The sequence below is a fragment of the Astyanax mexicanus genome, chromosome 12, assembly GCF_023375975.1.
Source record: "Astyanax mexicanus isolate ESR-SI-001 chromosome 12, AstMex3_surface, whole genome shotgun sequence".
NCBI lineage: Eukaryota > Metazoa > Chordata > Actinopteri > Characiformes > Acestrorhamphidae > Astyanax > Astyanax mexicanus.
In genome coordinates this window covers 942,553-969,217 of record NC_064419.1, presented here as the reverse complement: position 1 = coordinate 969,217, position 26,665 = coordinate 942,553, and the positions used below count along the sequence as shown (strand labels likewise).

The 26,665-nt window shown below is 35.2% G+C and overlaps 2 protein-coding genes across 4 annotated transcripts; one reads left to right on the top strand and one right to left on the bottom strand.

Moving 5' to 3' along the window:
- Positions 1–476: 476 nt before the first annotated feature.
- kif2a (kinesin family member 2a) lies at positions 477–20,849 on the top strand. Of its 3 annotated transcripts, XR_002650081.2 has the most exons (22): positions 477–649; positions 3,936–4,030; positions 4,857–4,979; positions 5,615–5,669; positions 5,780–5,920; positions 8,091–8,191; positions 8,853–8,948; positions 9,491–9,545; positions 9,638–9,800; positions 9,911–10,001; positions 10,688–10,751; positions 10,853–10,944; positions 11,123–11,265; positions 11,946–12,150; positions 13,042–13,152; positions 13,280–13,347; positions 14,490–14,573; positions 16,936–17,086; positions 17,364–17,465; positions 18,216–18,351; positions 19,104–19,534; positions 20,653–20,849. XR_002650081.2 is itself a non-coding variant. In XM_022670567.2 (21 exons), exons 1-21 carry the CDS (start codon positions 589–591, stop codon positions 19,187–19,189), a joined length of 2,223 nt encoding a protein of 740 aa, XP_022526288.2. In that variant the 5' UTR covers positions 477–588; the 3' UTR covers positions 19,190–20,545. The 3 variants fall into 3 exon arrangements, 2 of the variants coding, with proteins under 2 accessions (XP_022526288.2, XP_022526289.2); XM_022670567.2 differs by lacking the exon at positions 20,653–20,849 and having other exon boundaries at positions 19,104–20,545; XM_022670568.2 differs by lacking the exons at positions 14,490–14,573; positions 20,653–20,849 and having other exon boundaries at positions 19,104–20,545.
- On the bottom strand, positions 20,834–25,749 carry dimt1l (DIM1 dimethyladenosine transferase 1-like (S. cerevisiae)). Its single transcript, XM_007229103.4, has 12 exons — positions 25,592–25,749; positions 25,079–25,152; positions 24,661–24,747; positions 24,297–24,358; positions 24,094–24,187; positions 23,931–23,980; positions 23,391–23,514; positions 23,180–23,272; positions 22,603–22,667; positions 22,322–22,385; positions 22,090–22,196; positions 20,834–22,000 (listed from the first exon to the last, which is right to left on the bottom strand). The coding sequence occupies exons 1-12, from the start codon at positions 25,647–25,649 to the stop codon at positions 21,958–21,960; spliced, it is 921 nt and encodes a 306-aa protein (XP_007229165.1). The 5' UTR covers positions 25,650–25,749; the 3' UTR covers positions 20,834–21,957.
- Positions 25,750–26,665: the final 916 nt, after the last annotated feature.

The following is a 26,665-nucleotide window of genomic DNA, read 5'->3' as shown; positions in this document are numbered from 1 at the left end:
AAACATAAACACAAACAAACAACAATCATAAACAAACAGAAAAAAGAACAGTGGGATTCAAATAAAATAAAATAAAAACTTTAGAATATCTATGGATTTATTACTTTTTTTTAACTTGTCGAAAATTAGTCAGTAAGTGTATATAATTATATAAGTCTGAATAAACAAGTTGTTAGAATGAGGGTATCTTTTTAGCGAACTTTGTTCTGTGTATATAACATTTATCTACAATCCTTATTACATTTACTATAGTCAAATCTCTCCTTGTGGTCATAAAAAATAAAAATATAAACAAAATAGATTGGACTTTAAGGAGAATTTCCTTACTTTACTTTCTCTTCAAGTTTAAAAAATATATAAATTCAAAAAGAGCAAGAAAATACACAATAAAAAATACAAATACACTTCCATAACTTCCCACCCGATTCAAAAATATATCGTCACCAAAGTTGAGCGGCTTGCGCATGCGCAGACGCCGCTTGGCTCCTTGTATTCCTCCCGCCGCCGCCTCGCGGGTGAAGCGATACGGAGTAAATGAGGAGATTTTAAACAAAAACTGAGGTAAAATTCTCGGGTTTTCGCGGAGCGATGGCGGTGAATTTCGGCAGGATCGTTGTGGGCGTTTACGTGGAAATAAAACGCAGCGACGGTGAGTGGATTTATCTGTTTGTGTGAGGGGAGCTAGCCGGGCTAACCCACTATAACTAAAGTAAGCTAGTTAACCACTACACTTTCCAGCCTTTCTTGGATTAGATTAGCCGCAGCGCCGGCTAGGCTAAGCTAAAATAGCTGTGTGCTAATTCTAGCGCTAATGCTAATCTAGCGCGTTTATTTAAACGGACTTTACAGGGTAGTTAGCTGGGTTAGCTAGGTTAGCTAAGCTAACTTACTATATTGTCGGTTAGCCGGTGCGGCTCTCTGCTCCGTTGCTCTGGCAGCGAACGACCTACATATACACAACACACACACACACAACACAGCAACGGACACTGCGGACCGGAAACCTAACCCAGCCCAGAACCTAACCCACCTGATACTGCTCTCCTCAAACACACACCCGGCTCTCAGCCGCAGCTAAAACCCTTAAAAACCCCTTCAGAGCAGAGTGTGGTCATGCCTCAGTAATGCCAGCATACTGTAGATTAATGTAGTTAAGTTAGGGTTAGTTAGAGTTAGCCATGTTAGCTAGATTAGCTAGCTAACTACTGTATTTTTAGAAACAATGCCAGTTAGGTAACTTATAGTGCTGGAAAAAATAAGAAAGCACTTAAAAATGACGTTTCTTTGATTTTACTAAATTGAAAACCTCTGGAATATAATCAAGAGGAAGATGGATGATCACAAACCATCAAACCACCAAACTGAACTGCTTGAATTTTTGCATCAGGAGTAAAGCAGCATAAAGTTATCCAAAAGCAGTGTGTAAGACTGGTGGAGGAGAACATGATGCCAAGATGCATGAAAAAAAACTGTGATTAAAAACCAGGGTTGTTCCACCAAGTATTGATTGCTGAACTCTTAAGACTTTATGAATATGAACTTTTTAGTTTTCCTTGCATTATTTGAGGTCTGAAAGCTCTGCATCTTTTTGGTATTTGAGCCATTTCCCATTTTCTGCAAATAAATGCTCTAAATGGCAACATTTTTATTTGGATTTTGGGAGAAATGTCTGTAGCAACCTTAGATCATTTGCTTAGTTAAATCCTGGAGACCAGTTAAAGCTAAGCTAAAAGTTTTTGTCATTATTATCATTATTTATAGTAGTTTCTAAAAATGTATTGTTTTATTTAACTTGTTAACTAGTTATCTTAATAAATGTGAGACCAAAATCATTGTGAAACCAAACTTTTATTTTTTTTTTTGTTTTTATACAGTTGGTTGCAAGCTAAAATGAAAGGTACATAAATGTTAGATTAATTTCTAATGTTATATTGAGGTGTGTAGTCTCTTTAAGTTATAAATATGTATATTGGTTTTGGTATCCACATCAGCCGAGAATTCCTACATTGGTGCATCCCTGAAAATGACAATATTGTAAACTTTATAACCAGCTTAATAGTTTAACCCGCTAAAGGATGGGTTCTTCAGCTAAAACGGCTCAAGCTATCTATTATTCACTGTTTTCAGTAATGTTTTGATAAATTAACAACTGTGTTATTGGACATAAAGCCAGGAATACAATATAATATAATGGGTAGTAAAATCTTTTTAGGCTCCATGGTCGAACTAACATATAGTTGAGTAATCCTAAATTTCCTTTGTGATCAATAGTATCTGTCTGTCTGTCTAACTCAGATAATGTGACTAAACTTCAGTGGGTTTAAGCTAAAGCTTTACTGATAGCAGCTACTCTGCACAGCATTGTAAACTGAATATATTGCAAAGATCAGACCTGGTCTTTTCGACTCGTGAGTCATTCTGCTATAAAGTGTTACTCAGTGTGGGATGTGGGTGAATGAACTAACTTGTCCCAGTTTAAATAATGTATATTGCTGTTGCTTCTTATGTAAAAACACCAGCTTTTACCAGGATCAGATCCATTTACATTCCAACATTAGAGGTTAAAAATGACTTTTGTCATTGTTCTGTCTGCCCTTGTCAACTCAATTACACAACGGATGTGTTCATCTCAACACCCCCTCTTCCTTCTTGTGTAGTTCCTGTATGAGATGTATTGTCCTGTTTTTTGGTGACTATATGGTTTTTAAACGCCAGTCAGTTTAAAACAAGAAATAAACCTTTAGAGTCATCTTTTAATGTTGGAGAGATCACAGATTCAACCAATTTAACCATAAATATATTTTCTAGGGATGTCCTGTTAGGTTTCTTTGTGCCAGGTCTGTTTTCAGTACCTCATTGCTGAGATTTCTGTTTAACTTTAGTTTGAACTCATTTCAAATTATATCAGCATTACTGTATTAAAATAGCTGTATTATATTACTGTGATAAAAGTGACATTAACTACTGGTGTAATTAACCATTTTGAATATACATGTATTTAACTTAAATTTAACTTAAATTATGTACATTAACCTACACCTTTTTTTTTTAGGTTTTGAATGTGCTTTCCAGTGCTTGTTTAAAACCAGAGAAATGTGTGCTTTATTCCAACCAGTAAAATTGTAAAATTCTGTAAGGGATTAGTTTCTAACCAGCATTAATTTATATATATATATATATATATATATATATATATATATATATATATATATATATAATTTATATATATATATATAATTTATATATATAGACATGGAAAATATTAAAACACTGTTAAAGCACTTGAACTAAACCATCTACACCATATCTATGGTGGTTTAGTCTGAATACACAGACCGTTACAACATTGGGTTCTTTTATAATGTATTATTTAGTTATTACCCTAAACATTTCCTACTTTCCTACATTTCCTACATGTATAAGTATACTGGATTACATTGTAAACTGACATAAAGATATATATATATATATATATATAATTTTTTTTCCCTAGCCTGTAGGCTTTATGCTACTGGATAAAGTTGAAATATGCTGTTGGCTCTTGTTTTAAGCCGCTGTCGCACTGGGTACATTACTGTTGTGGTTACTATTAAATAATTTCAGAGATTGGGGTGTCTAAAGGGATTTCGCTGAATAATGGATACTGAGACATAGCTGTTTCTGCTCTGTTCTCCTCCGAGACGTTGCAGCACTGAGTACTACAACTTGAGAAATGTCCTGCAAAAAGGAGCTTTGTGTCTCTCACCTCTTGCTTGGCTAAACCAGGTCTCAGGGTTCTCTCTCTGAAGGAGAAAAACCTGCTAAAGTGCACAGATTTCACACATTTCACACATTTCATAAAGGCTGCAATGAGATTTCTTCAACCTTTCAAACCTTTCAGCATTTTCCAGAGCTCTAATCAACATCTCAAAAATATTATTTTTGCTTTATTGCAGGGCGAATACATCAGGCCATGGTGACGTCTTTAAACGAAGACAATGAAAGTGTTACTGTGGAATGGATAGAAAATGGAGACACAAAAGGAAAAGAGGTAAGCCCAACAGTCTTACGTAAGCTTACAACACTATAAATAATGTATGGAACAACAGTGCCAAGCTAGCTGCACTGTATAAAACTCTGCTCAGTGCCCCATACCTGGGGTTAGACTGCTTCCCTGCTGCACAGTTTATTATTATGATTATCCTGCTCCAACAGATCAACTAAACCTGGTAATTAACAGTTGAGTTGAGTTGAGTTGAATCAGGTGTATGTATGAAGTATGAAAAGCACAAAACTGTGCGGTAACCCAGCACTGAGGAAATTCAGCTCCTGTTCTGTACATTTTCATTTGTGAGACTAAATCTAGGTTCCTATGATTTCCCTAATGCAAAGAAAACAGGCACAGAATTGAGGGATAAAATGGAAATGCACAGAATTAGAAAATACAAAAAAAGCAAAATAAATTTGCACTTTTAGTTTCTGTGTGTTTGTGTGTACACTTTTCTTAAATTATAAAATATATTCCATGAATTTTATTTTTACTCCTTACATTTTGCCTAATTGCAAATGTATTTTAGCAGTATATTAGCAATATATACAATATAAAAATCCGACTCAAGACCAGCTTGTCATCAAAAAAAAATTACCTTGCGTAGGGTACTTTTCCTTTTTTTAGGTACTTTTTATCAGTATTAATCAGATTCTTTTAAACATTGTGATCTGCTTTCTAATTATATGTTTTTGATGTAGTTAATTCAGTAAATATTATATAGATAGGTCTATAGGATCAATAGTGAAAAGGGCCAATGTGGTCACGTATATTTTCTCTTTTAGCACATGCTAATTTGATATGTGTTTGTGTTTTTTTTGTTGAATAGATTGATTTGGAATGTATATTTTCGCTGAACCCAGATGTTGCTCCAGAGGAGGAGATTTCCTTGAGCCCTATAACTCCACCCCCTCCCACGCCAAGTTCTGTAAAAGTCAACAAGATGCCTAAGGTTGGTATAAGATTCCAGACTCAGTATAGGATTGCCTCCTATATCCTACCCAGGAAATGTTTTAAAGATTTTGGAGTGACATCACTGTGGCCACACCCACAAAGCACCTGAGCACACATTTTTAAATCAAATAATTACTTATTAATTTATTTATATTTTCCATTTATTTTGAACAAATAAAAAGAGATAAATAAAATTAAATTAAATATTTAACACAAGGCCTCCACTTTTATTTGATTGGCAAATATTTTACATCATTTAAAAAATGTAGTATTTTCTTTGTTTAAACATTCAAATTCAACAGGATGACCATATATATGCTGTTTGCAGCAGCTGTGATTGGCTAGGCAGTATTAGGGGAGCTGAAAATGAGCGTTGTGATTGGCTCAGTTTATTAGTAGTCAACATGTTAAAATTTGTTAAAATCAGTCAGCTCTCCCATTTCTCCAATTTCAGCTCCTTCTCTCCATTCCTACTCCTCTTCTCCGAAATTTCTGGATCTATTGACTTATACAGGTTTATCATTTGAAGTCGCTTGACATAAAATCAAAAATACTCTGTGTTTGATGTATTTTATTTGAAAAGATATTTAACTGTCCTGACTTATTTTGATGTACCCTCTTACTACTGTGCAGAATCGTAGAACCATTGCTCCTGGAAGGGCTGAAGTACCGACCAGAGACAATAGAGGTACGTTTGCTCTTGTGTGTTGAATTCAGATTGAGATTTTATTTGTATTATATTGCTGAGCAGGGTGTTTTTGGATTGAACAATATTGTTTTGTTGTGTTTTACTGTTAGTTGGCTCAACCCGGCTTCGGCCAGGCCAACAGCAGCAGCAGCAGCAGCAGCAGCCAGAGTCTGCCCCCCCTCCACCTGCCCAGCAACCAGCCCAACCTATACAGACCCAAACACAGCAGAGCCAGCAGCAGCAGCAGAACGGTAATCACACATTTAGCCAAACAGCACTTCACTGTTTACCACAGGAGGTAGTTATGGTCCAGTGACTGCCTCCTGCAGAGGATGTATCCTGTTGCGACCCAACAGTAGTGTTTTTGTGACGAGCAGTACTTTCTAATACTATCTAATAATAATAAAAAAATCTTATCGGACATAAGTTAAATGCAGCTTAATTGCAAATACATGACATGCAATATTGCATATTATATTCATCATGTATGGATGCTCATGCCACTCTCTGTAGAAACAAATTCCGCAGCTGTGTTCTTTAATCCTTTAGTAAAGCAGAAAACATCCCCCTTTTTACTGTGGAATTAATTCTTGTTTGTATGTAATCATTGAGCTTCCTCCTAGCGGGGGGTGATTTATAGCAGAGCCTCTGTAAAGAGTGAAGTTTCTTTAGAGCAGTTACTGACCTGGCTCCGGCATTGATTAATCCTCTTGCTTTGAATTTGTGGAGCTTATGTTGGTCTGGCTCCTGCCTTAAACTGGGCTTAAGTCAGCGCACAAATGTCAGTGTCTTAAATCTTAAGGGTGTAAACCTTCCACCATGTTTTTTACTGTATAATAATATTTTGTTTTGAATGGCGGCAATTTAGTATTTTGTAAAAATTCTGTTGTGTCTACTATAATTATTTTTACTGCTTTTTTTTTACTACAATTGTGGTTACTATTAAATAATTTCAGAGATTGGGGTGTCTAAAGGGATTTCGCTGAATAATGGATACTGAGACATAGCTGTTTCTGCATTTTTGATGGTTTTTATATTTGAGTTTCCATAAGGAATAACATTACATTGGCTAAATTGAATTATATTAGTGGTCTCAATCACTTAAACATGAATTATAATCATGATTCTTTTTTTTGTTGTTGTTGCACGGGTAGTGAGTAAGAGAAAGACAGCACGATTTAGTGAAAGAGTGAGTGAAAGAAAGACAGCATGAATTACAGACAGAGCAAGAGAGAAAGAGAGGGAGTGAGCGAGAAAGACAGCACGAGATAGCAAGAGAGAGGGAGAAAAGAAAGCGAGAGAGAAAGACAGCGAGAAAGGGAGAGGATGAGCAAATGAGACAGCGTGAGTTAGTAAGAGAGGGAAAGACAGAGCGAGTGAGTAAGACAGAGAGAAAGAGGGAGAGAGAAAGTGAGTGAGAAAGACAGCGAGAAAGAGAGAGACAGAGTGAGTGAGAGAGAGAGACAGAGTTGGCACCAAAATCAGTAGATATTCTTTATAATAGAGCGTTATCTAGAAAAGCCACTGCAAGCATTTTTGACCTGATCCATCTTTCTTATAAAAGTTTGAGTTTCTCCCTTCAGTCCAACGCTATAACATGCCTGTTATGAGTAAAAAAGTCTATGAAGGAGCATTTTTAGGTTTATATGTTGTACCTATGTCTGTTTAAGGTTTGTTATTTATTGTATTTTTACTTTTATTGATTGATATATGTCTGTTTTGTGCTGTACTGCGGATGTCTCTGTTATTTAATGCTCTTGCTATTGTGAGTTTATAGAACGCAAGGAAAACTGTGTTGTAGTCAGTGTCTGTGCAGTGCTGAGAAAGACCCACCACCCAAATAATAGCTGCTCTGTGGTTGTCCTGTGTAGTCCTGACCACTGCAGAACAGGGTGAAAGGAGGATAGAAAAAGAGTTTAGGAAAACAGAAGGTCTAAAATATTTTTCTATATGCTCAGTGAAGCTGTTCTTTTAAAATCAGAGGTATGATTCACTTCTGGCTGCTTTAAGCTGAGGGAGTGGAGGACTGTACTGAATTACATCACCTGCTCCACTCTTGTCTTGTGTTTGGCTGTTTGTTTGAGTCTTAAATGACTGGGATGTTAGTAGATCATTGTGCCGATCATCTGATTAAACTGACTATTCAATGGCAGTCAGATGCTGGACAAAAGCGAGTGGCTGTGAAGGAGAGAAACAGGCTTTTAAGACGAGTGCCACCTGCCGCAGGCTCTCAACCCGGCCTCTAAGAGAATGCATGCAGTCCTCCTGTCTCTCTTTAAAATGCATAGAGTGGGAGATGATGATAAGAAGAGGAAGAGATTCTCTCTCTCTCTCTCTCTCTTTCTCTCTCTCTCAGAGGAAGTGACCGATGCTTTTGTTGAGTAAGGATTGTCTGACCGTGTTTTCATGCATGTTTGGCAGCGAGGAGGAAGTCCAACTGTGTGAAGGAGGTGGAAAAACTGCAGGAGAAGAGAGAGAGGCGGAGACTGCAGCAGCAGGAGCTGAGGGAGAAGAGAGCACAGGTTAGTGTAACTTCTCACACTGTCAGTTAGTGCTGGGCGATATGGGAAAAATATATATTACATTTATATCACAATAACAATATATATCATGATATATCATATTTAAGTATGTTTTCAGTTATTCTTTGAAAAATATGACAAAAAATAATATAATTGCTTACTTTTTTTCCAACTTTATTTCAAACTGACATTAAACCCAACTTTCACAAATGAGAATTACTACCTTTTAGTGCAGCAATATATGTATATAAAATAAAAAAACAGATGAGGTAGATGCAGTAGATAATTCTTTTAAAAGAACAATGCGTCTCCATTGTTCAGCTCTCATGAGTTTAATAACGTAAAGCAGCGTCACGTCGCAAAAAAACACATTATAAAGATTTTTGTGAAGATTACTTTATTATCACTTATATAAACCGAGTTTATGCAAAGTGACCACGCCAATACATTTCATTGAAGCCTACTTGATATATTTGCATGAATAATTGATGAAATTACTGTAGAAATGATAGAGATGATATTTATTATCATATCTCACAGCACTACTGTCTGCTGATCATGCTTTAGTGAAAAACTGTTTTTTTTCCTCACTCATTTGAATAGCATGACGGGTAAATCTCCCTGCTTATTATATAAATGATGCGTGAATTCTGTGTTAAAGGAAGTTGACACGACAGTCCCTAACTACGAAATACTGCAGATGATTAGAGACTTCAGAGCGAGCTTGGACTACAGGCCGCTGACCACAGCAGATTTGGTGAGTATTAAATTAAATTAAAGTACAGATACACTAAACTTAGTATTTTTGGTGTAATATATGAGCTGGGCCATGTAAAGTGCAAAGTTTGAAATGCTTATTTCATTTACAAAATTTGGTGTTCTGTACTAGTGCATCTGGAAAACTTTTATGGAGATGCAGATTTCATTTTCCAGCAGGACTTGGCACACTGCCCACACTGTTACAAAAGTACCAATTGGTCTTTATTATATTTTAGTTTTCTAAGACACTGATTTTTTGGGGGGGGATTTTCATTGTCCGTAAGCCATAATCAATAATCAACAATAAAAAAATTAACAATTTAAATAGATCACTCTGTGTGTAATAAAGCTGTATAATATATGAGATTAAAATTTTCAACTGAATTACTGAAATTAAATAACTTTTCAATAATATTCAACATTTTTGAGATGCGCTAGCACCAATTTCTTGCAACTGGAAACTGATATAATATCTATATTTTGTCCCTGAATTGACAACTTGTGTTTAAACAAACCTGTTTTTTTATGTAATATTGTCAGATTGAAGAACACCGGATATGTGTTTGTGTGAGGAAACGTCCTCTCAACAAAAAAGGTAAAGATTACCTTTTTCTCTAAACATGTGATCCCATGTGTGATCACGCGTGCTATGGTTTATCTGTTATCACATGTATTATTATGTTGTAGAACTCACAGCAAAGGAGCTGGATGTGATCACCATCCCCAGTAAAGACGTGGTCATGGTCCACGAGCCTAAGCAGAAAGTGGACCTGACCCGATTCCTAGAGAACCAAACGTTTCGCTTTGATTATGCCTTTGACGACAGCACGACGAATGAAATGGTTTATAGGTGACCTTTCTTTTTTCTTCTTTACTTTATTCATAAATTGTGTTTTATAAGTTTATAAGTTGTAGATAATAAACTGCATTATAATGTATGGACTATTGTTGTGTGTGCAGGTTTACAGCGAGGCCCCTGGTGGAAACTATCTTTGAGAGAGGAATGGCCACATGCTTTGCCTATGGCCAAACTGGCAGTGGAAAAACGCATGTGAGGAAATAATATCATTATTATTGTATAATTTCTACATAGCATTTATTGTTGTTGACTAGGAATGAGCGAAATATGGCTCTCAAATAATATCACAATATTTATTTTTTTTTATTTTGCAATAACGCTACTCTTGGCGATATTATAAAAAACACTGAATTAAAAAAATATATATATTTAAAAAATATACTACTGCAACAAAATGAAAATAAAATTTTACTCTTGCATATGATATGGTAAGCAATACCCCTAACTAAGATATAAAAAAAAATACAAGAATTTTATCAGATTTATAACAGAAGTCAATGAATGATCCAGAATGTCATGATATTAGTAATAATAATACACTCTAAATATCTCCATATATCGAGGATTAAAGTAAAGTAAATGATGATGGACAGATATAATCTGTCTTAAGTAGATATATAATGGCAATTTATGAGAACAGTGTGAATTTTTCTTTAAAAAAAATCCTAAAACAGCCAAAAAAAAAAAAAATATTACAATGATGTAATAATTAGGGGGTTATTATTGCATACAATACAATATGGAACTATTATTGACCTGTTGTTTATAGTCAGGCTAATATTAAGCTGCATTTGCCCATTTCTGATGCACTCATACTTTGGAATACAATAATTCAGATGGTGTTGGTTTATCTTATTTTTTTTAATATTATTTTTCAGACTATGGGTGGAGATTTTTCTGGAAAGAATCAGGATTGTTCGAAAGGAATCTACGCATTAGCTGGTACCCTTTTATTTGTGAGATTGTGCAGCTGGAGCATTTTAAACCTGTGATTCTTCTGTCCTCCTAATTAAACCCTTTCACTTGCTCTGTTCCACTTATAGCTCGGGATGTTTTCCTCATGCTGAAGAAACCCAACTACAAGAAGCTGGAGCTTCAAGTCTACGCAACCTTCTTTGAAATCTACAGTGGGAAGGTATTTTTATTTATATATATATATATATATATATAATTTTTTTTTTATTATAATTTTTTTTGATGCATTAATTTATAGATTTTCACATTACAAAGTTTCACACTATTAACATTGATAATATTATTGCAATGTAGACAAACAGGTTTGTTAGTTAGCTTGTGTTGGTTTTGGTCTCCAGGTGTTTGATCTGCTGAATTGTAAGGCGAAGCTGCGAGTGCTGGAGGACGGGAAGCAGCAGGTACAGGTGGTTGGGCTGCAGGAGAGGGAGGTCAAATGCACTGAAGATGTCCTCAAGCTCATTGAGGTTGGGAACAGCTGCAGGTAAATCTTGGAACTATTGTTTATTGTTTGTACACAATGTACCAAACACTTTAGGTGAGATTTATATTAAGTAAGGAGCTATTTCATATTTAGCGGCTAACATAGCCAGTTAGCTGTTAGCATCACCGGGAAGCTGATGGGCTGATCTGCCAATTTTTACTTCAAATTAAAAGCCCCAGGGCAGATAATATTTTTTTTTTTTTTTATATTTTAACTATTTAACTATTTTATTTTGATGTAAACTTTTGATTAAAATATGGTCAAATGTCTAAATTCTTTCATCTCTTAAGCTCTTAATATGATTAGTTTAGATAATTATCACAAAGCATGTAATTAATTGGATACTTTTTTAATCGCCTGACACCATTAATAAAAACTAATAATACAAAATGTAATGATAAAAATGAAAGAAATAAAACAAGATTTGGCAAAAAATACAGTGGATTTCATAGGGCCCTGAGTATTGTACACACAATATATATTGGGATTAGGATTTAAAAAGTCAGTATTCTGGATTAAAAGCAGCATATGATTTACTGTTATTCTTTTTGCAGTTTGCAGTTCATATGCACGCATTAAATATACTATATTCTTAGTTTTTTTTGGAAGATTTGAAATAGTAAAATCTCCTGTTCAGTTTTTCTGTTTTGTAATATTAATCTACTCCTCTGCTTTCTCAGAACATCAGGCCAGACTTCTGCTAATGCTCACTCGTCCCGGAGCCACGCTGTCTTCCAAATCATTCTAAGACGAAAGGCAAAGATGCACGGCAAGTTCTCGCTCATTGACCTGGCAGGAAACGAGCGCGGGGCCGACACATCCAGCGCTGATCGGCAAACACGTCTGGAGGGAGCCGAAATCAACAAGAGTCTGCTTGCACTAAAGGTCAGTGAGACCGCAGTGAAGAGTGGAGGTACATACAGAGTTGGTGAGGGAAAAGGTTTGAAGGGCAGATTGGCTCAAAGTGACTTAAAGTTAGGATAGTTTAAACTGAGTGCCTCTAATTTTAGTATCTTACAACTAGGGATGGAATAAAATATTGATATAGTAATGTAAATGAATACTGACAAATGTAATGGCATTGAGAGATTAACAGCATAATGCAGTTTTACGCAATGCTGGCTTTAAGCTTCCATTACTCTTATTTTCTAGCTATCTTTATAGAATTTAGCTATTTTGCTGACTAAAATGCATACAAAAAAAATAATATCTCCAAAAATAAGACAAAACATCTATGCATTATTTATAGCCTGTATCCTTCATTATTAAGAAGTAAACTTAATATTGTAGTAAAAGTCTCAACTTTTAAGGATGTGCCCTGAATGGTGGAGATTAGTTCAGTGAAAATAGCCGTTATTTCGTTAAACTATAACAAATATTTTGATTATAGGTATAACAAATTCACGCTTTTGACATTTAAACCATTATCCTAAATGTTTAGATTAAAACTATCTGATCAGCTGAGGGCTGTAGGAGATTTTACCACAGGAGGTCATGCAGCATCATGAGAAGATGATTAGGCAGTTTTAAATATTATTATATTATTAATATTCAATAATTAAAAGAAAAATTATTATTAAATAGTTAGTAAAAAGTCTTCACTGGACAATAAAGTGAATCAAAGACAAGGATAAGCTCTCTCTTTTTTTATTACTCCTAGTTTCTGTAAAATAATGAAAAAGCATGTGTCCCAATACTTCTGTCCACACCATGTATTCCTCCTTACTTTTGGGAAATCCTCTTTATTTTAAATGACCAGTATCTTCTCTTTATCAGGAGTGCATCAGAGCCCTGGGGCGGAACAAACCCCACACACCGTTCAGAGCCAGTAAACTCACGCAGGTGCTCAGAGACTCATTCATTGGGGAGAACTCCAGGACTTGCATGGTAAATAACCACTTCCTGTTCCACACAGCACTTTATTCAGGAAAACCTGACCTGTTCATTAATGCAAATGATTGCTGATGGTGCATTTCAGCTTTATAATGATTAAGGCTTTGGTTTTCCTCTTTAGATTGCCACCATCTCTCCTGGAATGGCTTCCTGTGAAAACACATTGAATACACTACGATATGCTAACAGGTATGACCTCAGATGCTTCTTTAGTGCAATCAATTGTTTTTTATATGTTGTTTGCAGGTTTTCCTTGTTAAATTCTGGCTGAGATCATTTCTGTGCTGAAGAGCACATCATGCATTTTTATGTGTGGAATGGTTCAGAACTAGTTTTCAATGTTTTAATCTTTCATTTAAATCCAACCCCATTTTCAACAAAGTTGGGATTTTATGTAAAATGTACTGTATTTTACGGACTATAAGGCGCACTATCATATTTTTCTTTCGAAGTCAAACTAGCCCTGGATGTTAATCTACACAGATTTCTCTCCTGAAAATTATTTGCTATTTATTTGTGTGCGTAAAACGCTTCTGTTTATTTACAGAAAACTTAAATTTCCAGTATTTTAGCATCATTATCAGTAGTTAGCGCTAGTAAATGCTGCCTGACAGTGTGAGTGTTCTGGTAACACCGAGCGCTATCAGCTAGCGGTTAATCCCACCAATAGCTTGTTTTAACACGGTAAACAGGCAGACTACAGTTTGATATACTTTCCTCTAAACAGCAAAAGAGCTAGCGCTTAACACGGTTGGCAGCTAATTCTAATACTGCTCCAGCCTTAGTGCTGGAGAAACTTCACTGAAAACTCACCCTTATAACGCTGTACTTCAACACAGTGACTTTACTTCTCCTTAATATAAATACCTGACTCGTAAAATATATACATTATAAGATGCACTGTCATTTTTTTGGGGGTAAATTTAAAGATTTTAAGTGCGCCCAATAGTCTAGATTCAATTGTGAATAAAATATGGGTCTATGAGATTTATTAATCATTTTATCCTGATTTTATTTACTTTTTTTTTTTTTTGGACTATAAGGCGCACCTTAAATCCTTTAATTTTCTTAAAATCGACAGCGGGTCTTATAATCCGATGCACCTTCTGTATAAAATACACCAGAAAATAAACATTATTCTGGATTGTGCCTTATAGTGTAAAAAATGCAGTACATTTATTTTTATTTTGCGCAGCAAGCCAACTTTTTTGGATTTGGGGTTGCATTTACTATGTTATTATTGACTTATAATTGATTCCTGACTTCTGCTCTTTCTCCTCTTTCTCTGTCTTTGCCTGTCTGTCTTTCTTGCTTCTTCCTGGATTCTCCAGGGTAAAGGAGTTTGGGATTAGTCCTTCAGACATCCCGTTCTCTCAGGGGGGAGGAAGTCGATCTGAGCTTTCCCCCACCTATGAGTATGAGCACAAGCCTACTAATCCAGCTTCCAACCCGCCTCACAGGCACACTCATGCCATTCACTCTCTGGTTGCATCCTGTTGGCTGTTTTTTGACCCATGATAAGATGCATGAGAAAATATGTTCACCCTGATGCAGTGCTGTGCACTTAGATATAACCCACAGTCTGTAACCTGAGCAGGCACAGTGCGTTCTAGTGCAGGAGCAAATGCTGCTTCTTTACCTCTTATTTTGAGTGCTGTGCTTAAATTAATAGTATTCATTGGCTCTTTACCTATTTTAATCTTTTTTTAATTCATTTCATTTTAACCCTGGGCATGCGTGTTGTGCCTTTTCAGTGCTGTTGTCGTTGTGATTGCTTCCTCTCCTTTTTTGTGTCAGAAAACCATCCAATCTAACCTGAAAATGCTTAACTTTCCTCCTCTTAGAGGATCCTCTCTTAGAGATCTAATATCCTGCACACTTTTGTTCCAGCTAAGCCTGGCCTAAAGATAGTCTGTTATCTCAAATTCTGCAGAAGTAAGCTTTTCTGAAGATACTGGGGGTATCGTATTTAAAGAAATGGTTCAGCAGATCAGTAGATAAGCCTTTAGTACTTAGCAATTTAGTACTTAAGTACAAAAATGCTGTATCTGTATCTACTGGAGTATTATTTTTACTATTTCACTACTTAAGTGCTTAAGTACAGTAGTGAACAGATACAGCATTTTAGTACTTAAGTACAGTAGTGAAGTAAAAATAATACTCCAGTAGATACAGATCCAACATTTTAGTACTTAAGTATAGTAGTGAAGTAGTACAAATAATACTCCAGTAGATACAGATACAGCATTTTATTATTAAGTACAGTAGTGAAGTAAAAGAAATACTCCAGTAGTTACAGATACATCATTTTAGTACTTAAGTACAGTAGTGAAGTAGTGAAAAATAATACTCCAGTGAATACAGATACAGTATTTTAGTACTTTATTACGATAGTAAAGTAGTTATACTTTGACACTATACATCTCGTTGTTTGTGTGCATATGTTGAGAAGCTCGTAGGTATAGAACAGACATATAAAGTGAGAGAAGCATGTGGACAGAGGTGGAATAAAGAAAAATTACAGGATTTTTTTTACTGAATTGGACAGTTTTTTTTTTTTTAAACATTAGAAAATAAAAATATTGACTTTTTTTTTTAACATTCTGCCCACTCCTAGTTTAGCCCTGATGTGAAACGCCTGGCTGTACTATTGTGATGCTCCTGAAGAGTCTGAGGAACTCCTGCAGTTAGAGACTGTAAGATCTGTAAGATCGGGTGTGGAGGCACGTGGTGCAGGGTGGTTGATCTCTGGAAGCATGGGTGCACTGCTGGTCTAACCTTTTGTCCTTTAATGTAATAAAACCACTGTGGGGTACCAGGGCAACATTAAATGACATCATAAGCAGTCAAGATACATTAACTAAATGAAGCAATCACTGTATTAAAGGTATTTATATCTGAGAAATATAGGAGTAGAAAACTGTCAGGGTATGTTGAAGTTTTCACACCTGCATTTTGTTTCACCATCTATTGTTCAGCACCTCCAGGAACTCCTATAAGAAACTAAAAACTATTATAGGTGACTCTCCCTCATGAAGATACTAAGAAAATACCAAAAATGTGCAAATCTATCATTAAAAGCTAAACGTTGCTACTTTGAATAATCTCAATTATGAAACATGTTCTAAGTTTTTTATATTAAACGTTACAAGTTTAAAAATAAAAAATAAAGATAACACACTGAATGAAATGAGGTGTGTCCAAATTTCTGACTGGTACTGTCTGTATATTTGTGCAGTTTAAAACACTAAACACAGAAAATTTGTGCAGACGTGAGCAGCAAGCACTGCATATAAGTACTGCATTCAGTGTGAAAATAGCTTAGAATGAAGCAGCACAGAGATGACATTAGTTAGTTAATAGCTGTAGTTATTATCTGAGGAATAAATCAGGTTAAACTGCACCTGAAAAGCCATTTAGCTCAAACATGAGTATATTTGATATACTGGTCGGATCGAGGTCGGATCACTTTCGCGACAAAAACGAAGTGCTCCAGAGTGCGTTTGAGACCAGACCCAAGCCACCTCCTCTCAGTAGGGTCACATTGCGGTTGTTTTAGTTTGCATTTGAGTGTAATTACTGCTTTTACACCTGCAGAAACAAACCGCAACAAAAGTGCAAAAGAACCAGAGTCCGTTTTTAACTGGATCAAATAGTGCTGGTGTGAAAACACCCTTTTAGACTATTTCCTGTGCATGGTGTCCTTCACATTAATGTGTTCCGTGCAGAACATGGTGCAGTAGATATAAATTTACTCTCTTGTTTCTGTTCCCACAGAGTGAAGGAACTGACTGTGGACCCGAATGCTGTGGCAGAAGGGGTTCGACCCAACATGAACGCTATCAACCAACTGGACATCATGGATGAGGAGTGGGAGCTCAGCAACTCGCCTCAGAGAGACGACCTGAAGCTGCTGTGTGAACAGAACGTAAGGAGGGAGCCTCTCTGTAGCCTTTAAGTGCTGGGAATGCAGATATACTGGCCTGGCCTAGTTTTCAGCACAGCAGTATCGTGTGGAAGTTAAAAGACCAGGGTTGCAAACATCTGGCTTACAGTTGCATCAGTTTCTGTTGTGATAAATGATCCTGTCTAAAGATAAAAAAAGTACATAACAGTAGAATGGTAGCCAGTGCTGGAATAATATTAAATGTGCACACAGTAAGTAAGTAAGTTCATTGCTACAAAAATCATGTCTTGTTTTAAAGGAAGAGGAAGTGTCCCCTCAGCTCTTTACCTTCCACGAGGCCGTGTCCCAACTGGTGGAGATGGAGGAGCAGGTCCTGGAGGATCACAGGGCAGTGTTTCAGGTGACTGACAGCCTGTGCTACACTGTGCGCTTACATTTCATGCAAATATAACATACCTGGTTGAATTAATGCAGATTTTTTATTTATTTATTTATTATTATTATTATTTTTTTTTTTTTCAGAAATTAATTTATAATTATATTTTTTTTAACATTTATTTTACCAAGAACATGGGTCCTACTCGAGGTCAAAATAATATTGGGTTGGATAGTGCCTCTGTTTTCTATCATTTTCACATGTGGTAGACCTTCAGCATTAACATGTGATTGGTGGAGGTGTGCCCAGAAACAGTATATTTGCATAAATGTGGCAAAGCTAGAGTTTAGATTCTCTGCCTGAGCCTGAACTCGGGCCAATTTGGGCCAAGTCGGGCTCAAATAGTTTTTTTCTTTTTTCTATAAGTGTTTTTTTAATGCTATTTTTTTAATGCTATTAACATAATTCTGAACAGGTTTTGCTCTACTTGTAAAAAAAAAAAAAAAATAAATAATAAAAAAAAATTGGGGTTTAAATCAGGCTCATTATGAGGAGAGTCGCGGCGGGCAGAAAGTGCACGGGTTTGGGAAAAAGGTATAATAGGAAAGAAGTATATTATGTCACCTTTTTCATGTTTGACAGGGACGTAATATACCTGCTTTAATCTGTAGGGGAATAAATAATTGATTTTCAGTACAGATGTGTTCTCTGTGAGCTGATTGATACTTTCATATGTTATATTTAATCAATTGTTCTTTAATTTTTCATTTATAGGAGTCGATCAGGTGGTTGGAGGACGAGAAGGTTCTCCTGGAGATGACGGAGGAGGTGGATTATGATGTAGACACTTACTCTTCCCAGCTTGAGCAGATCCTGGATCAAAAGATTGAGATTCTGATTGAGCTCAGAGGTGATTCTATCAGTACTTTTACTTGGGAATCACAGGGCATCTCATAATACGATATTATCACCATAGTTGCATAGTTATTCGATTTATCACAAGACAGTTCTCTGATATATCACATCTGAAGAGGATAAAATACTTCTAAATAAGAAAAATACCAGGAATTATGGTTTTATTGGTGAATAATGGATTTATTGGTTTATTTGACGCAATGTAATAATGATGTATTGCAAATGAAAACAATCGATAATACATTGAGGGTGACCCTCACTTTCAAAGCAGCGGAGCATTTACATCTTAAAGGAACTGATTAATTAAAAATAAAGGTTAAAATCAAATATTTAATCAGGTGACCTAAATGAGTAACTTCTTAAACAAAACAAGCTAAATTAAATGGTAAAACTGTAAAAAAAAACAAGCAAGTTATATGATTTAATTAGTAATCAAAAAGTGGACAGGCTAAAATAATCAATATAAAAATTAAAACAAGTAAAACAATAAATAATAGAATGAAATTAATAGACAAAAAGGCTAAACGGTTTAACCGAAAATTATATGAGTACAAAGACAAAATAAATAAAAGGTAAAAGGAACTCCACTAAAACCTAACTCTACTAAAAATAATAATAAAATGCAAAAAAAAAACAATAAGTGACAATGAAGAGTGTGTCTAAACTTGTGATCAGTACTGTATAATATTATACTTTTGTTTTTCTGATTTTAATTTAATAAAACTTGTGTTTTCTTTCATTGCACAGATAAAGTGAGGTCTTTCCGCTCAGCGCTGCAGGAAGAGGAGCAAGCCAGCAAGCAGATCAATCCCAAAAGACCTCGCGCCCTATAGGCCGGGGTCAGAGGTCATCAGCGCCAGCATGTGACTGCTAGACACCTAGCGCTTTACAAAGAAGCAAATTCTGCAGAAAAAAACAAGGAAACAAACAGCAGCAAGGAGGAGGAGGAGGATCTGTGCTGGATGACCGGAGTTCAGAGGAGTTCTTCAGAAATTCATTTTTAAATTTTGTATTTTTGCTCAATATTCAAACCATTCGGTTGCGTTTGTGTTCTGATGAACTGCTTTGAGTTGGACGCTGATCATTCAGCTCGTTCACGTTTCTGGAATAAATCTATATCTGGCAGATCAGGAAGACAGCTGTACGGACATTTCCACATCAGGAAAGGATTTAGGAAGGTGAATTTATTTGTGTGTTTTTTTTTTTTTTGTCTGAGAAGTTGGTGATTCGAGTGAAGTAACACTGGTGGGAGTATTGGGGAATTTTGTTTTTATTTTTATTTTTTGTTCTTTAAATTTTTTTTATTTTCTTTTAATTTGTCTTTTTATTTAATTTATTTTTAGTTTTTAAATTTTAGCTAAATGGCTGTTGGTCCGCTCTTTTTTTTTTTTTTAGGGGTTGTTACCACTTCTTTTTGTTCATTTTTCATTTGAAGTTCTACAATTCTATGCATGAGCATTTAATACCTGCTGTTCACTGTTCTCCATTACCAGCATGACAAGAGAATACAAGACCCATCTGCACTTTAAAAATGTTAAACGCTGTTTTTTTTTAATGGAGTTTGTCAGTGGATCTCCTTCAGCGCTGCATAGACACACAACATGTATTATTAATCTATCGTCTCCCATTGGAGGGTCCATGTCCATTCTGTTGTTTTGTTTATAGTGTTTGTTTGATTTAGACCCACTGTTTAATTTTTTACAATTTATTTTTATGTTTAGTATGTTTTAAAAGGAGGCTGCTGCTATGCAGGGGTGGAAGTAAATAAGTAAGTAGAGCTGAGCTGATCTGGAGTCAGTCATTGAAAGTCTCAAATGGGCTCAAATGTGAAGGTTGTTTTAGTTTTACTGTATCTTTCTTAGTTCTCTTCATTTTCTTTACTGATGTGCCGACTCTGATGTGTTTGATCAGCTGTACAACGCTTCTCTGTTCCTCAAACCGTGTTTTCTGATTTCTGAAACTTAACTGTTGCACAAGCACTCCTCTGTTTGCTTTCTACATTTAATACTTCCAAAATTCTACACCATCCAGTAGCAAGATTTGTAAAATAATAATAAAAACAACAAAACAGAATTAGGACAAGAGGTTATTAACAGGTATTTAGGTCACAACACTCACCTACAGCTGACAGATTTCACTGTTGGCACCAACTAAAGTCAATGGTGTTGAAATAAACATCGATTTGACAAGTCTGATGTGATTTTTGTGGGAGGTGGGGACTATTCTGCATCGTATATATATAGATATATCACACCATCATTAACCTGCTCTTATGTGCTTTTTTCTTGTTTTGTAGGGCCAGAGCAGAGTGAGGCAATAATACAGAGGCAGGCAGACTCTAAGGAACCAGGCTCAGCCCACAGAGTCTTTAGACTGAAGACAGGGAGGAGACCTTTAGCAAGCAGGAAATTAGAGAAGGCATTTAGCATGTGTGGTATGTGCTTGGTTTTTGAGTGTTTTGAAAGAGGAGAATACACTTTTTAGGAGTTAAGACGTTTATTTGCTCTAAATATTGTGTCCTTATGATACACATAAAACAAATTAACTCAAGAGTACAACAAAGCGTTCAGAGATTCTTATTTTAGGCGTTGCACCACTTAAAATCATTTAATTCGCCCAAAAATTGACAGTGCATCTTGTATAAACCAATGCGCCTTATGTTATATTATATTCTACCAGTCAGGTATTAAAGAGCAGTAAAGCCACTCCACTGAAGTTTCTCCAGCACTAAGGCTGGGTGCAGCAGCATTAGCCTAGCATTAGCCACTAACTGCAGCGCTAGCACTGTAGTATGCATATTTATTGTGTTAAAACAAGATATGTGGGACGAACCGCTAGCTGATAGTGCCCTGGGTTACTAGAACACTCAGTCTAGCACTAAAGGTTAGCGACTAATGCTGCTACACCTAGCCTTAGTGCTGGAGAAACTTCACTGAAAACTGACCCTTAGACAAAATATTGGTAATGTAAGCTTACTGTAAATAAAAGGAAGCGCTTTACTCACCTAAATAAACAGTTTTCAGGAAGGAAATCTGTGTAGATTAACATCCAGCGCTCTTTTAACTTTAGAAAAAAAATGCTTTTTTGAGAATTACAGTTTTGTTTACTTCCTACTGGAGAATTGTAGAATTGTATGATGATACTGGTCAGCAGACAGTGAGAAGCATACTGTGCAGAGGTTACCAACTTTCTGCTGGTACTTTATACAAGAAACATTGAAAATTACTCCCAACTTTAAATGAATTATTTATATTGGAAAAAAGGTGTAATCTAAAGTAGTTCATGATGCTGAGATCTGCAGAAAGTCCTTTATAAAATCTGTATCTACCAGAAACATCCAGATTCTGGTACATTTCTGTGCTTCACATCCATCCAGAGTTCACATTACTCTCATGGATTTGGCTCCTCCTGTGAAATCTCTCTCTTAAATCCACAGAAAAGCACCAACAGTTCAAAAATTAGGTGACAGGTCCTCTCCATAGCTTGTCCAGAACATGGTGTCACTCAGACACACAACGCAGAGAAGCTTCATGAAGCAGAGTTCAAAAACTGCATCAATATTCAGTCCAAATATACTGTAGCTGTTTTTATTTCGCTGGATTTATGAGAAGTGGATCCCAGCAGAGTTGAAAGCATGAAGAAGTCTATAGAACAAAAAGAAACGTCATAAAGATGGAGAACATCAGATAGAGATCGAGATCACTTATCAAAATCACTGCATATATTAACTTACACCATGAAGTCGTCTATATCCATGGATCTCGCTCGCTTTTCATTAAACTCCGCCTCCCGAAGAACATCTTCAATCTTCTGAGCAATGCTGAAGTCCTGTGGAACTTCCTATTAATATAGAAATGTGAGAATTATAATTTGCATCACATTTTAATTAGACCTAATGACAAGATGTGCATGATAAAAGTTGTTAAAATGAGAAAACACACAATTGAGATTTTGTTTATACTTACTACGTTGTGAACAGAGCAATGAATTCTGTAGTTCTTCTCCAGAAGCTGCTCAACAGCAGTAGACCTTCAAACACATGATATAAAGCACAGTTATTATTATTATTTAAATATAGCTGAGCTATTTTTCTTCATTTCTCTTGTTAGTTCACTTGGTTTCACAGAAGTAAAATTGCAAGTGTAACAACTAAACACGTGAGCAAACAATGAACATAATGAGCACCCAACCAGAGTCTGTTTTAACTGGACCAAATATTGTTGGTGTAAAAATATAAAGTACTTACTTGAACGCTGCACTGAGTGTTTTGTTCTTTCTGACGAATGCAATCCTGACAAGGCCGTCCCACTCCTACAGAAAAAAAAAACCCAGATAAACATACTCAGTACTTGTGGTCATATCCACTCCAGCATATCCTCCATACTGCATACCTCATAATAAATTATATATATATATTCTATATATTATATAAATAGGGGTGGGCAATATAATATCGTATACAATATATCGTGACACAGAAGTGTCATGATACTAAAAATCCATATTGTGATAATAGGGCTGTTCTGTCTTAAAAGTAGTCTATTATTTACTGTGAAGCTTTAGGTGTATTTATTGTATAATTGTTTTAGTTTGCAGTTTATATGCATGCACTAAATATTCTGCAATATTATTTGCTGAATTATATTATTTTATGCTATATTATTTATTTTGCCACATTATGGTTATACAGTTATACTCTTATACTATATTCCTGAAATGAAGTATATCGTTATCGCAAAAATACCCTGAAATATCGTGATATTATTTTAGAACCATATCGCCCACACCTATTCTGAAATCTTTCTGAAAACTGATTCCTGTACCTGAAAGTTGATTGGTGGTGGCGGATTCTTTGGCTCTATCCTGACGACGCTGGATTCCACTTTAGGAGGCGGCCTGAAGTTGTTTTTCCCGACCTAAAAACAAACAAGAAATCAATCAACTGAAAACAGCAGCTCAACTTTACACTGTGCTGCTGCCCAAACTATCCTGTATTTAAGTCCTGTCTTGTCTGAAATAGTAAAGCTGACTGACCTTCATGATGTGGTCCACTCTGGCCAGTAGCTGTGTGTTGATGGAGAGTCTGCAGTAGAGTTTCTCTCCAGGCTTCGCCACCAAACGCATGGCAAACTCCCTCTGGAACATCAGCACTGCGCACCTTTAAAAATGTAGATTTTATTTATGTAGGATATTTACACTGTTCATATTCTATTTTCATTGACATCCAAATTTCAATGCTTTTGCATGCAATTTAATTGTTATTTGCATTTTAGAACACAAGTGAACTGAAATGCTTGTGATGAGGCTCAGGTAATTCTCTAGAGCAGAGTTACACAAGTATACAAAACTTAATATACTAAATAAAATAGAAAATTTACTAAAAACATACAGAAACAGGACCTATAAAAAAAAAAAAGAACTCTATCATATATCAGTACTGAAATTTTAATTCTGTTATTACAACAACAATTCCACTACCCTTTCCTACAACATATAATGTGAAATTCTGTTTTAATCAGTGTGCAGGTTGATTATAGGGAGCTTTTTTATTTTAATAAATGTTAAAATTCATACCTGAAGGAAGGTCTGTGAAGGAGGAGCTTGAAGACAAAAGGTGAAGAAATCTGCAAAATAATAAATATTACAATACTCATATGTAACTAAAATATAACTTCTAAAAAAAAAATAATACTGGAGGACTAACTAAAATGTAATGTAAAAAAATTGTATATTGTACCTGATATGGTAAATTTGCTACACAGACATCGAAGAACGGCAGTTCTGTCTTCAGAACGTCTCCGATTAAGATCTGAAGTTTGGACTGCAGGGGTCTGTAAATGATATTTTACACAGAACTGAGTTTCTACTGCAAAATAAAGATTTAACCAACATTAAAATAATAACACAGAATAATTGTAAAGAATAAAAACAGGTATTTACGTGCACTGCACTCTTTTCTGCAGTTCAGCCACGAGCCTGGTGTCCAACTCACACGCTACTACCTACATAAATAAATAAACACTGCGTTTATATCAATGTTATTACAACTTTACTATAGATTGTGAGGGGAAGAAATTAGGAAGAAAATATATATATAAAAAAAACATTTCTTCTTCACTATATCAAATGGAAAAAATATAATAGTGAATCTTTACACCAGACTTTATGTTTTTGTCATTTAACACCTCTGATAGTCATGCTGATCAAGTTTTATCATTTAATCAGTTATTCTCCAAAATAACTGATCAGTGTTACATGGGCTGATCAAATATAATCTACTTTATCCGAACTTATTATTATTTACTTTTTTTGCTTTCTCCAGAAGCTTCACCGTCATGTTACCAGTTCCAGGTCCCACTTCCAGAACCACATCTGTAGGTCTCAGAGCCGCCTGAGAAAAATAATAATAGTAATAATAATAATAATAATATACAATAAAACACCTTACATATGAGCATCCTATCATATATGCATTTAATATATTATAACATTATTAATACTAGATACAATTTATAAACACCAAATACTACTTTTTAAAAATGTATTTGTATTATCACTGAGAGATGATTTATTTGAAAGGTACATGCATCACATCAGCCCACAGTTCTGATACTGTTCCACATAAACATGCCCTAAACATCTATAAATTAAATAATCTGTTCTTCAGAAGATAATAAACAAACATGAATTCATTAATAAGATCAGAATTAACAAAGACCCACCTTCTCAATAATACCATTAACCACCAGAGGGTTTTTCAGGATATGCTGCCCAATACCAGTGTTAAACATAATCCCTGAAACATGAAGAGAAAATGACAGAATTTAATTACTGGTGACTTGTATTCAGTTCATTAACGCAGGTGCAGGAATTGAGATGAGGATTTCATTTTCCAGCAGGATTTGGCACACTGCCAAAAGTACCAATTGGTCTTATATAATATTCTAATTTTTTGATACACTGATTTTTGAGTTTTTATTGGCTGTAAGCTTCATAATCATGTACAATAAAAAACACGCTTAAATTAGATCACTCTGTGTTTAATACATCTATATAATATATATATGAGATTCACGTTTTTAACTACATTACTGAAATAAAGTAAGTTTAAGATACACTAGTAAGTTACTTATTAGAGTTCCATATAATACAAGTTAAATACAGGCGGACACAAGGCAGGGTTGTCTATCTATATTATAAATACGATTAAAACAACCACTTTTAGCAGCTCCTACCTTGACTTTTCACCTCCTGGTGTTGTCGAGATTTCTTCTCAGCTTTTACTTTCGGCATTTTGCTGATTTTTGATCATTTAAAGCAGGATTTCGATAAGAAACCTCTAAACACGTGTGTGTTTATAGCTATATGTGTGTGTGTTCACCAAAGAGTCTGTAGAGAGGAGAGTTCCCACTTAACAATGTCTTCTGGATTGGTCTGACCATCAGAGAACGAGATCAATTGAGCAAAATCACAAAAAAAGAAATGAGTTTATGGATCAAATCTGCTACGCTATTTCAGAAGCTTCAGTTTCTCTCTATTTATAATATTAATATTTGTCAAATATGTATATTTATTTATAAAATGTATTAAATTCATGGAAATATCCCAGATAAAGCTATTCATAAATGTATATATTTACTTTATTAGAAATGCAGAAATTCATCAATAATCAACTCGTCAATCTTTAGATCTCCATCTTCTTAAATTTCTCGTTTCTAGTGTCAATTTTCTGTAAGATATCAGGGGACAAATCTGTGAAAGGGTTTTAACCATTTGGCAGAGAAATGTTCGTCTGTGAAACATTATAAAAGACGTTTGAAAGATAATTTGATTAATATATTGTGACATTTTTGTATTCACTGCTTTTGTTTTTTTGTGTTATATAGTTGGAATGTGATATTATTTTGTTAAAATTACCTTAATTGTTAAAATATATTTTTAAAGGGTTTATGTAAGCCCATGTTATGTGTTTGCCTCTGTCTGTTCTGTATTTTATGCTATGTTCAGTTTGTGTCTTTTTAAAAAAAAAATTTAAAACTCAAATTCAAGTAGGACTCATATCACATATTAGCAGACATGCTAGCGTCTCTGTTGTACAAAAATCGTTCACTATATAAAATTAACAACATGCAGGTGTGTTTTCTTTGAGTTTTGTGCGAAATACTTTATTCTACTCTCCAATATTAAATTCATATTCTGGACATGTACTTAAATAGTATTTTTAATTTGAGGTTTTAGCCGTTTAGCTCTATTCAGTCCCATTCATTGAGGACCTTCTTGCGATCGCCCCCTAGTGGTTGGCAGTTATT

Bases quoted from the DNA above. Each gene is read 5' to 3' on its own strand.
- kif2a (XM_022670567.2), top strand. From the start codon at position 589: ATGGCGGTGAATTTCGGCAGGATCGTTGTGGGCGTTTACGTGGAAATA. The intron at 4,031-4,856 runs GTAAGCCCAACA...TTTGTTGAATAG, and splicing joins GAGACACAAAAGGAAAAGAG to ATTGATTTGGAATGTATATT. The intron at 5,670-5,779 runs GTACGTTTGCTC...TTTTACTGTTAG, and splicing joins ACCGACCAGAGACAATAGAG to TTGGCTCAACCCGGCTTCGG.
- dimt1l (XM_007229103.4), bottom strand. From the start codon at position 25,649: ATGCCGAAAGTAAAAGCTGAGAAGAAATCTCGACAACACCAGGAGGTG. The intron at 24,359-24,660 runs GTAAATAATAAT...TTATTTATGTAG, and splicing joins TTCTGGAGAAAGCAAAAAAA to GTAGTAGCGTGTGAGTTGGA. The intron at 22,197-22,321 runs GTAAGTATAAAC...CTATATTAATAG, and splicing joins ATTGCTCTGTTCACAACGTA to GAAGTTCCACAGGACTTCAG.